Genomic DNA, 12289 nt, shown 5'->3' with positions numbered 1-12289 from the left:
ATTAGATATGCGCAGCATGTGGCAGATCTGGTCGTAGAGCTCGTGGATGAAATTGCCTCAAAGCGTGATGCTTTGGGATGGCTGTTTCCACCAGGTGGTGATGTTGCTCATAAAGTGATGGGCAATGTTGCATTACAAAACACTTTTTAAATGATTCAGTAGAAGAACAGAATATATATTTTTTTCTTACTTGGATGCAGGCAACTTGTCTAAATCTAAAAGGTTGTTTGTTTATTGAACTGTTAGTTATCACCGAGTTCAGAATAAAGGGGCAAACAGGCGGATTGATAATGAGCTGTGCTTCTGCAGAGAGCGGTGCGTGTGTGCGCCTTTATGTCTCTTTTTTGCTCCGGGCTCCACGAGTGAAATCCAGCACTGTGTCCTGCTGATGTCATGGATAGTGGACTTCTTAAAGAAATGCCACGAAAAGAGATTAATCACTGGCCAGAGGCGTCATGGTAGGGAGAACGAAAACATTAAAAAAAATAATCCGAAAGATGCCGTTTATCTAATGCACGAAAGAAAAGATTTCAGGTACATGACGCTGATAAAGTGTCGATGCAGCAACCATGAATGTCCCAATTTGTTTTAGTCTGTTTCATTTGATGTCTTTAAGGAAAACATCCAAGAGTTTCCTCAGCTGCATGCCTGGGAGTTTAATTTATTCCACAAAGTTTTGCTGTAACATTGTTCAGAAAACACACTGTCATAAAAAAGTGTTTGCCTTTTTAGTCACATTTCAGTTCATCAAACAATTCTGACATCAAACACATATAACCTGAGAAAACAGAATGAGTTTTCAAAGTTAAAAAAGGGAAAGCATAGTCTTCAAAAATATAACTTAATTGAATTAAAAATATTTTTGTTTGACTCAATTCATCGAGCCACACCCAGGCTTTATCGCAGCCTTGTTAAATTAAGGAATCCCTTAAACAGAACTTGTCTGTCAACACGATGTCAGCATCATGTCCCAAATCTAGGACATTCAAGAAAAGATTTTTTTAAAAGTCATTACAGTTTTGGGATCTCAGCAAGTCACAGTGAGATGTTAAAAAGATAACCAAGAAAAACCATCAAAGCAATCCATCCCCAGTTAGTGTCAATGTTGATGTTTCAACAGTAAGAGAAATTGGGCAAGAAATAATCATTTCAAACTGCCATTTATATTCAATCTGGATATCTTTGTTTCACAGTAAACAAAATCCGATGACCAGGAGGAAAAAACTCTTCCTCTGCACTGTGGGAACCCATGTCTGTTTCATTGCAAGAAATTTTGTTGCTGGTCTTTTAAATTTACTGGACTATATTCAGAAATTCCTACAGAATGTATGAAAAAAAATATAAGCGTATACAAAGAAATGAAATATCAGCCACGGATATCTCTACAGGGTCGATGAATTAAAATGGAAAAAAGAAAACATTTATATAGTACTTTCCCAGTGATACTGATCAAAGTGCTTAGAACTGAATCGGTGTTCAATTTGGGGTCAAGTGCCTTGCCCAGGGATACACTGACATGCAACAAAGGAGGATGGTGGATTCAAGACAATTAGTCTTCTCACTGAGCCACAGTCACCCTGACAATGCCCCACTGACCCCTCGCTTAAGATGCCCCCCTATGTGTTGTCAATCAATTGAAGGCATTAAAACAAACATCGGTTCTCATGAGGACAATTTCATCATTCTTTTCTCTGATTTGTGTCATTCATCCCTCATTGTCAAAACTCTCCCTGGCAAACTTTTCACCCACTCTGCTCTCAATCCAATGAGAGCAATTATAGTCTGTGAACATGATCTTGTCTGCTTCATTTGTATTTCTCCTTTTCTCTCCTCTAATTCCTTAAAATTGAGCTAAAGACAAAAATAAAACCCAAAAATACTAAATACTGCATTGACGCCAAACCACTTCAGTTTTTCCTGTTCATGTCACTGTCAGCTGTAACAAATTGTAGGCACTCATAAGCAGTTATTATTGTTATCCGTGGTGCGTAATGTACATGTAGGGCTTAAAGAGAGTCCTAAAAAGCTAAATTCTTGTTTTTGTTACATTTGTTTTAAATCACCATCTTGTCGGTGTAACATGTTTGAAGATGTAATCTTAGAAAACCCGAAGAACGTCTGACCTACCAGATTTGGTCATTCTGATCTAAATTGCTACTTTTGTTAATAATTCCCCACAACAATTATTTACAGTTATTTATAGCCAAACCGAACTTATTCTTGCACAACAGATGGGACAGCCAACTGGTTACGCAATCTAATAAGCTGTAATACTGTGATGTACAGTGGATTATGACACATTTCATAATAAACTCTCAGCCCTTTTTTTCTCCTTTTACTGGATTTGAAAAGGTCTGATTAAGACAGAACATCATCTATGAAATGTCACGATGTGTTTCCTTTCTGGATGTTGTTGTGGCTCGTCTGCTAGCTGTCTTACCTTTAGTCAAGCTTTGTACTGTGTTACCTGCTGGCATCCTGTTCTCCTCAATAGCGCTAGTCAAAGCAGCTGCTGCTCTAAAAAGCCTCTAGCATTTTTATATTTATCTTCTACAAGTTACTTCACTTCACTGCATCCTGTTCTGGTGTGTGACTATATCTTATAACCCCAAGCTGATGGCTCCAACTCACTATTACATTGTATTGAAACATGTTTGCTAATCGGCACTGCAAAGGAGTTTTGTCCGTCAACATAACTTGTAATCCATAATTCTTAGGGAATGTTGTGTTTACTTGTGCTACTTTCATTTTGTTAACTTTTTTGTTTGTATCAAAGCCTGGATTGTTAATTTGAAATTATTTAGTGATTATTATCAAAGTCGTCGTTGTCCATATTGCCCAGTTCTACTGCAAAAATACAGCAAAGGTCATCAACCTAGACTCACAAGGGTACGATTAATCAGAGAAGCCTCCAGGACGCCATGGTAACTTTGAAGGAGCTGCAGATTCACAACTTAGCTGGGAAAGCCTCTGGACAAAACAACTATTAGCTATAAACTAAAATTTGCCACAACCGATGTAGGGGATACATCTAATTAGAAAGTTGTCTTGTCAGATGAGACCAAATTTTCAAAGAGGAAACCAACACTGCATTTAACCCCAAACACTTTCTTTCCACAAAATATGGTGACAACAACATCATGCTGCTGGGGAAGCACTTTTCTTTAGCAGGTAAAGTTATGAGCTCAGAGCTGTTTGTGTTGAGCTATAACATAAAATCCCACCCAACTTCAAGAGCGAATACTTTTGAGTAAGTTTCAATATCTGAAACATACAATGCACTAAAAATATTTTAGTGATTATTCATATTATAGCATTGCTTTTATTCTTATTCCTATTTAAAATTGTTCCTCACCCATTGGCGCTCTTGCGTTGCAACGACTACTTAGATTTGGTGCATTATGAAATTAGATTTTTAAAGGTTTGCTGCGCAGCTTTATACAAAATTAAAACCATTACTTTCCGTACTGAATATGAAGACCTTTTCTCCAGTGATGAGGTCAGAATGATGACTGTCACGACAGGATAATGTCGGTGCTTTTTTTTTTTTTTTTTTTTTAACCTGCTGAGATTACGGGCTGTTTTGTTTACCTCTGTCCTCCTGACACGTGGAAGAAACGGGTGGAGGCGGGGGAAGCCGAGGAGAGAGTCCGGGCAGGGAGGGGAGGGAAGCGGATTAGAGCGGCGATAGTCCCCGGTGTCCACAGCGTTGGTCCAAACACAGGGGTGACCGAAGGAGACTGGTACAGGACAGGCTCTCTTTTTCACCTGTTTGTCCTCTCCGGTCTGCCAGCATCCCTCCGAGCTCCTTTCCCGACCTCTACCCGGCAAGAATGTCTCAGTCCGACACAGAGACACCGGACGACGGACTTTACGGTAAGTGTTGCTGTGGCGTGAGCCAGGCCGTGCTCGTCCTGCCGTATCATAACAGATACACGTCTGTCTTTCACAGCGGTGGGGCTGTTTGCTCTTTTAAGAAGAAACTACTTACTGTGTGGGACGCAGGGCTTCGTTTCATTGTTGTTATAGAGCATATCCTACAATCAATTGTAGGCATTAAAACAAACATCGGTTCTCACGAGGACAATTTCATCATTCTTTTCTCTGAAACGCATTCCATTTAAATGGAATAAATGCATTTAGTAATTCAGTTAGAATACGTGAAGGTTTGATCAAAACAAATGTGTCATGTGTCACAATAAGGAACTGCCACCTTTTTTTTAGTTGTTATTGTTGTTGCCACTGCCTCAGTCATTGTGTAAACGGATTCCCCGACTCACCTTTTTGCATCTCTGTAAGCCAATTAAGCTATGGAGATTTTCTGACACTTATAGCTCCTCTGTGCAGGCAGCACATTGCTTGGCACAAAGGATGCTGGGTAAAGCATGTCGATCAGCGGAAGGAGGGGCCAAACATTGTGCACATGTTTTGGAAAAATAAACTTGAGTGTTTGTTGTAAATCCAAGACTGGAGCTGATTATTTCAGCACTATAAACTGTAAGCATTTTTCTTTTTTTTTTTGATAACGGTGGTAGTTTGGAAGCAGAAACTGAAGACATTTGCAAACGCATCCCCAAATATATCATCAGGCTTTTCCTACATGCAAAATATTCACATTTAATGTTGTTGGTAGATATATTTACAGACTGAAAACAGCGGAAGTTCTCAGTTTGATGCAATTATATATGCATCAAACATGGTTCGTGTGTGAAGGTGTTAAGGGGTCTAAGCTTGAATTTTGGCCAGCAGCAAATTTCTTACAAAAATATAACAGACTAAAAAAATGCCATGCACCAAATAAACATAAAAATTAATTCAAATCTGATATCTGAGAAGTTATCCCATCTTTCTTTCTCTACTTTCAGCACTTATAAAGTGATGTTGCTTCTGCTATTATGCCTTTTAAAAATTCTATGTTCTTGTTTAATCAGTGAAAATAAATGGTTTTGGTAATAGCGTTCTTTCCTGTGGACGCTACAACTGAATGAAGAAAACTCAAATGTAAATATTTTCAATTTCAGTAAAATGCTTCATTTAAGTCAAACAAAACACAAAAACTTTATTTCTAATGACCTGTGCAGACATGTTTGTTGTTTACTTAGCCTATGAGAGAGGACAATGCTTAATCAGATAACAAGGCTGATTGTGTACAATCAAAGTTCAATCAAAGTTCAAAAGTTTTGACCTCTTGAGCTTTTAATCCCCATCTGTTATAGAATATCCAGGATTTGGAAATGCTGGTAAAACTTTGGAGATCTCAGAGTTATGGTAAGCACCTTTATTCTGTAAGGAGATACAAGCATTCCTGTTTTGATCCTGCTAATCATGCTAATAGATAATCTTAGAGGCTAAAGCCAATTTGTATTTGTAATATTTTTGTATTTGGAATAGAAAACACCTGTTTTGCAAAGGCTTATCTGTCATACATGTGACATTTCTTCTGGTCTTATTATTAAAAAGTTTAACTGCATTTATTTTATTTTATTTTTGTATTTGATGGTTCTTAAGAAAAAAATCAGAATTGGCTTAGATTTGTCTCAGCAGGGCCCAGTGGCCTTGCAGCAAGAAGATCCTGCATTTGAATCCCTGCTTGGGGTCTTTCTGTGTGAAGTCTGCATGTTCTCCCAATGTGTGCATGGGTTCATTCTGGGTACTCTGGCCTCCTCAGACACAATTAACCGATCTCTCTACATTTCCCTTAGGTATTGCTGTTTGTAGTGTGTTGAATTGTGATAGACCGGGGACATGCACCCCCCTCTTGCCTAATGGCTGATGGAGACAGGCACCAACTCCTCCATACAAGAACAAGCGAGTGTAGACAACGGACAGATTGTGTCGGTAATCACAGCTCACAACAAACAGAGATCGGACAAAAAGAGGAGATCGGCCACAAAGTTCCAATTTACGCATCCCTAAATATTTGAGTTGGGCTCTGACTGGATGATTCACTCTGCACTGCAATTTTAATGAATCATTTGCAAAAATTATAATGATAAGAAAGATAAAGCCAAAGTCTCAGTCTGCTTCTGCAAATTCAAATTCTCTGATGAGACATCATTAAATCGCTATAGCAGATGGGGTTGAGATGACATAATTTTAACTGGAGCATTATGCTCCCCGCCAACTTTCCTTGGAATTGGTTTGGTGATTTCTTAGCAGGAAAAAAAAAGGTAGCACTCGGGCTTAATGGCGCATTAATGAATGAGACGTGGCAAATGTGATAGAATTTATTCTTATTAGTTAAAGGTGTTTTAGTAATTCACCCCTCCATCCATTGTCTATAATCTCTTGTCCTTGAAGGGTCGCTGGAGGTTGGTGCTTATCTTGGGCATTGGTCATTTGGCAACCACCTGGACAAGTTAACCAGTCTTCACTGAGTATTTCACAAGTCTAAATAAAATAAAATAAAACAGAGTTTTTTTTTTAAAGATAAATTGATGTAAAGAATAAACTTTACAAATTTTGTCCCTTATTTTCAAAGGCACAAACACAAAACTTTTAGTTTTTGTTTTTTGCTGTTGTTGTTGTTTTGCAAACCATGAATTTTAGTAAGGAGAAACCTTCCATTCCGAAAATCCTTTGAGACGTCGCCTTTGCACCTTAATAATTTTCTAAACACGCATTTACAACCCAGGGAACCAATCATGAATCTGTTGTGTTGCAACTCATTGACTCTTTCAGCATCCAGCCCTGGTCCACGTTACATAAAGCCGATTTGGCAGCTGTATGGATGACTGTGTATGGGACTGCGTAGAAACTGATCCAGAACGGCTACAGATAAGTCAGGCAGTGGCGCAGTTATGTCACACCAGCCCCTCTGTAGCAAAATAACTAGGGCAATGGCACAGTTCCCTCTGCCCTCCCACCCCCCATCCCACAGCAAAACATCCACTTGTGCTTCTGCCCCCTCAGCTCTTGTTTGTGTAGCTACACAGAGTTGTAAGGTGACGGAATGATGTATACATTTTTAGGGTGATTTGGTGAGATGTTTTGAAAATGTTGTCTATGTCAAAGAGAGAGAGAGAGAGAGAAACAGCATCGCTGGAGACAAACAAGAGAGAGGACGTGAAAGGATGAATGGCTAATCTGAAACAGAAATAAGATCTTATGTAAGCCAGCATGCTGTCAGCCTGAGTTAGCCGTGCCCTACTGTTTAGCTGTGGGCCTGTGCACGCCATACACATTAGCGTGCGTGCCTAAATCCTTCCAGCTCTAGCATTCAATAAGCCGCCGCGTCCATTCATTCATACATTCTGCAGTGGACTTTTTCTCAAGTCACCGACAAAAAAAGCACGTGCAAGATTTCGCCGTTCTGGTCTTCGGCTCATTCTGTTCGCGCAAATGTGTCCAGTGCATTTGTTTTACCCCGCAGGTTTCCATTTCGCACAGTCTTGTGGGTCTTATAAGGTCACATCAGGATACATGAGACATCTATGAGTCATCGTACGTCAGTGCACAACATGCACATGTTTAATCAGCATCCACTTAACACTGAGGCGTTTGAAAGAGAACAAAGAGACCCTTTCTTCCACCTGACCTTTCTCTTTGTAACATGGTTGACACGGATATCGTAACATTAAATTTGAATCTACAAAAGTATTAAGTCACTGTTACATCTAATCAGTAAAATGAAGGGGGGTAATTTTACTTAACCGGGCTAGCACTAGTAAATGATTCAAAATATGTTGCAGAGGCAAAAAATCAGCAGAGTAAAAGAAAACTGAAGGCACAGTCATCATTTTGGAATATTTGAATCAGAATCACTAGAATCATAATCAGTGAAAGTATAAGTGTGTGTGCTTTGATCATTTTTAGGATGATCTCACTATTTCTGCACAGATATTAAATAAACTGGCAAACAATAGTTAAGTGTATTGTAACAAAACACTTTACTGCAAGTGAAGTGATTTTTTTTTTTCCAATTTATGTTTTTAGCTTTTTTGCCCTTTTAAAATCATGCTTATTTTTACTTATCTACCCACTCTTCGGTAAAAACACAGCAGACTCATTTTTTATAATGTTTTCATATAATTATTTATATTGGAAAAGGTGAACCCTTTCTTAATACTACAGGGTTTTTGCTCTGTTATATATATACTTTTTAAAAACTTATGCTTGTAAAATGTTTTGTTTGGAGAAACAAATTCAGCAGCATACATTTACAGTTTAATTGCTGGAATTCTTATTCCTAGTTTCAAATGTTTCAAAGCTTGTCCTCAAAACTCTTTCCTCTTTATATTTTTTGTGCTCCAGCTTAAGACAAATTGTCTCTTCTTCTGTTTGCAATCTTCTCCTTGTGCTCAGGTTTCTTCTCTGTGGATGTAAAAACTGTCCACTTAGATGTCTGACCTCTTTACTCCCAGCTTCTGTTTGCTCCTCGCATGGGCCGAAGTGGTAACTCTGCCTAGTGACAGTTTCAGCCAATAGAATTAGATCACCATCTTCTTTAGTGTGCTCTTTTTAGAACGGATTTAATTCCAGATGATTACAAAGTGACTGGATTTAACCACTAGTTTCACTGCTGACTGTTTCAAAAGCACTCATTTGAGCAGTTTTTGTGTCTAACACACGTGCTTCAAAACTTGCACATGCACACGGCTTTACTGAAATGGTTTTCTGTTTTACTTTCTTGCACCTGCCATTAGAGGGCACTGTAGGTTGTTGCATGAGCTGTGCAACATTTAAGACTAAACATATGGGTCCCTGCTAAAGACAGCCCGTTCAGATTGTCATAACATTTCTCTTTTTCACTGAGATGGTGGCTGTTCCTCTTCAGGTTCATGGGTTGAGCTGGAGGAGCTGATTGCAGCTGTGAGCCGAAGGGAAAGTCTGACAGGGCCTCAGGACAGCATCTCCTCTGCCCTGCAGGGGGAGCTAGAGAGAATCCTCCTTGAGGCGCAGCTGGAGTGTGAGAGGAGTAGAGACAGGTGAGGGACTTCGAGGCTTTGTTTTGGTTGTTTGTTTTATAGATCTGCTCAACAGAAGGATGAACTTCAGCAATAATTTGCCTCTTCAAGGCAACATTGACTTTTCACACTGCTGTTGGTTCCTTACTTGGTTCACTGTAACTCTCATTGTGCTCCTCTGTAGTCCTCCACAGGTGGTAACGCCACGGTCCACTAGTTCTCCAACTAGACCCACTAGTGAGCAGGACAGTGACTGCGTCCCTATACAGGTATTCACCCATCAACCTCACACAACATGAAATCCCCATGATAATTTAAAGGACATATTCATTTTGCATGGTATTTAACAGTGTTTTCCTTTTTTGATAAATGCCGTTTGAGATATTATGTAATAATTAATCTTGTTTAACTTGTTTTACACACAAACCTTTATTTGTGTTTTATTGGTTTTACATCTGACTGTGTCTTGATTGTTTTGGAATCGTGCAGGAGGAGGCTGAGCGGCGGGCGGACACAGACTGGGTGTGGGATTGGTCCAGTAGACCTGAAAATATGCCACCAAAGTAAGACTATGATTGTAACCTCAGGCGACAGAGGCATCAAAGATTTTCACTGAAGCATAGTCACATTATGCAAACATACAAAAAAATGTTTCTTTTTTGAAAAATATGAGGTTAGACAACAGTTATGACCTCTCTGAAAAAAATATATATTCATTTTTACATAATAAAAAAGCAATATTCAAGGAATCATAAATATATTATAAGGTTTTGTTTTTAGTTGGAAATTCAGCTCTGTTTCACTCACAAATCCCAACAAGCGATTTAAAATTCACTTTGCTTTGTGCGTTTGTTTGGGTTAACTGCAACAGAAAAACACGTTTTTGTCTTTATTTATGAATTATACCTTTGAGGAACTTGAATCCCCCTCATTATTATTTACTCTCCCACACTTGACATTAAATCTCCTCCACTATAATAAGCTTATTTGACAGGTAGCGGTTCTGACAGCTCTCAGATTGCCTGCATCGCTCCTCTTTGCAGTCCTCTCTTGTGCTCTCATTATCTCTGTATTTTTTTATATATTTATTTTTTCCTTTTTCGGGTCTTTCATCCTGGTGCGTCTTTTATATCTGACTTCTCGCTCTTCTCTCTGCAGAGAGTTTGTGTTCCAGCACCCGAAACAGCCAGGCTCCCTCAGTGTTAGGAAGACAGAGGTGATGAAAAGAGGAATTTTCTCCTCCGACGTTCTCCTCATCCTTGTTCCCTCCCTGCTGGCTTCGCATCTGCTCACACTCGGAGTCGGGTGAGACATATTAACAAGAACTCACCTTCTGTCACTTTATGTTTTGAGGTGTGAAAGTTGAACACGAGACTGGCAACTGAATACACGTCTACCTGATCTTGTAATCCCTTCGCTCTCTGTCGGGTTTAGAACTTGTGCCGCCATCGGTGTTCGTTATATTTAGCTGCTGAATTAAAAGAAATGAGCAAAAGAAAATTAGAATCGGACAAAATCTACATTGGAACTGGAACTAATCTAATTAGCAGTCTCCATTGAGGATCAGCGTCTCATGCTCCCAGTTGAGGTCATTGTGACCAATATGTATCAGCCGTGATTCTCAGGGTTGACTGTCCTGCATGTTTTAGCTGTTTCCCCTTCAGCCACACACCTGACTGAAGTGAATAGGTGATTTAAGGGTTCTGCAGCACTTTGTGGCCCAGGAGGCAGTGCAGTCCTTTAAATGAAGTGTGCAGGAGCAGAAACATCTCTAAAGCATGAATGACTGTGAGGCCTGGGGGTCAGTGATGGCAAACTCTGGTTGGACTTTTTTTTTTTTTTTTTTTTTGCCAGTAAGATGCTGATAATCGATAACGTCAATGAAACCCAAATCAAAACATTGCGAAACTTTCTATTGATGCGTTTGCTGAAATAGAGCATTTTGGAAAGGTTTATTTACAACAAAAGTGTTTTTGTTTTGTTTTTTTTTTTACATTTTTTTAAAGTTAAAAGAGAATGGGAAATACTTCATTCACAGTACTGAATAATGCAGACATGGTGGCAGTTTAGAAAATGTAGATTGTTAATGTGAAATGCAACAGTTTTGGATATTTTTCCTTCATTTAATGTCAAATCATATTTTCCATGCAAAGAAAGGCCTCTTGTGATTGTTTTCTTACAATTTTGACTAATAGTTTACCCATTCCTGCTTGTTTCTTTTTTGTTTTTTTCAGCAAATTTGAATTAGATTTTTGCTTCAACAAATGTGTTCTGGGTGAAGGAAAGAGGTACACTTCAACTTGACTCTGGAATTCAGAGATATAAAAATACATCTAAGCATTAAAAGCATCTCAACTGGGCACCAAAGTGTGCACAAGAGCACACTTTGGTGGAGCTTTTTTTTTTTCTTCCTTTTTTTCACTTCCAGTACATTACCTAAAAGTTTCCACTTGCGGTTAAACACTGGTAAACTTCGAGGAAGTGTTTAGTTTAGATGAATCATTAAAATCTCTCTTTCTTTCTTTCTTTCTTTTTTTTTTCTCTTTTCAGTATCTACATCGGGAAGCGCCTGGCCACATCCTCAGCTAGCACACTGTGACGTTGGCTGTAAGATCATGTTACCGTTCAGTCTGTTCAGATACAGTCTGGTCAATAAGGTCACAGTCCGCCCTTTCTCCCGCACTAATTTGCCTCGTTCCTTTGTCACGGGGCAAATGTTAAGACCTGCCTCTATGTACCTCTATCCAGCAGTCTCTCTCTTTTTCTCTCTCTCTTTCTCTCTCTCTCTTTTTTTTATCAGCATTTTTTTTGTCTATATGTACATGTGGTGGGGCCCGAGGAACGGAAGGATGCTGACCAATGAGTCAGACTGCGACCACGGTTACACTCCAGCAGTGCGACACTGATCTCAACCACGTAAAACAGAATCAGAGGAAAGGGATCGCTGAGACACAAGAGGAGAGAGCAAGGGAACAATGCATCCTTTTGATGAGGGGAGATGAAAATGGTTTGATGGGAACAATGTTCTGATGAAATGAGGTAGATAATACGTGCTAGCTATTCTCCCAACGTTGGACATGTCTGTCTTTTGTCAAAAGTAATGACCCTCTGTATGCCTGAGCTGCTTAAAAGGGGTCCTTGCTTGTTTTCTTTGTCTGCCCTAATGTTGAATCTAACGTAGAGACATTTAGTTGGCTGAGTGAATGTAGAAATGGTCCTGATTGTGCTTTTTGTTCCAGAAAGCAATTAAACATGTTTGACCTCTGACAAAGACAGTCACGATCCCATTAAACTTCACTCCTTTCAACCTTGATGCAACTCTGGCCTCTTCTCTGTCTTTCTTCAGCCCCTAAGCATGGAAGTTTTTTGGTGCACACATGTTC

The 12289-nt window shown here is 39.3% G+C and overlaps 1 protein-coding gene across 1 annotated transcript; it reads left to right on the top strand.

Moving 5' to 3' along the window:
- The first annotated feature begins 3647 nt into the window (after positions 1-3647).
- On the top strand, positions 3648-12219 carry LOC103473458 (BCL2/adenovirus E1B 19 kDa protein-interacting protein 3). The gene is made up of 6 exons (XM_008423733.3): positions 3648-3876; positions 8777-8927; positions 9091-9175; positions 9396-9469; positions 10065-10211; positions 11457-12219. The coding sequence occupies exons 1-6, from the start codon at positions 3834-3836 to the stop codon at positions 11503-11505; spliced, it is 549 nt and encodes a 182-aa protein (XP_008421955.1). The 5' UTR covers positions 3648-3833; the 3' UTR covers positions 11506-12219.
- Positions 12220-12289: the final 70 nt, after the last annotated feature.

This window comes from Poecilia reticulata, chromosome 12 (assembly GCF_904066995.2).
Source record: "Poecilia reticulata chromosome 12, P_reticulata-male-v2, whole genome shotgun sequence".
In the NCBI taxonomy this organism is placed as follows: Eukaryota; Metazoa; Chordata; class Actinopteri; order Cyprinodontiformes; family Poeciliidae; genus Poecilia; species Poecilia reticulata.
The sequence above is the reverse complement of the archived record's forward strand: the minus strand, read 5'-3'. Positions and strand labels throughout refer to the sequence as shown.

Excerpts from the sequence above, each read along its gene's own strand:
- LOC103473458 (XM_008423733.3), top strand. The coding sequence starts at position 3,834 with ATGTCTCAGTCCGACACAGAGACACCGGACGACGGACTTTACG. Across the intron at positions 3,877-8,776 it reads ACCGGACGACGGACTTTACG|GTTCATGGGTTGAGCTGGAG; the intron begins GTAAGTGTTGCT and ends GTTCCTCTTCAG. Across the intron at positions 8,928-9,090 it reads TGTGAGAGGAGTAGAGACAG|TCCTCCACAGGTGGTAACGC; the intron begins GTGAGGGACTTC and ends GCTCCTCTGTAG.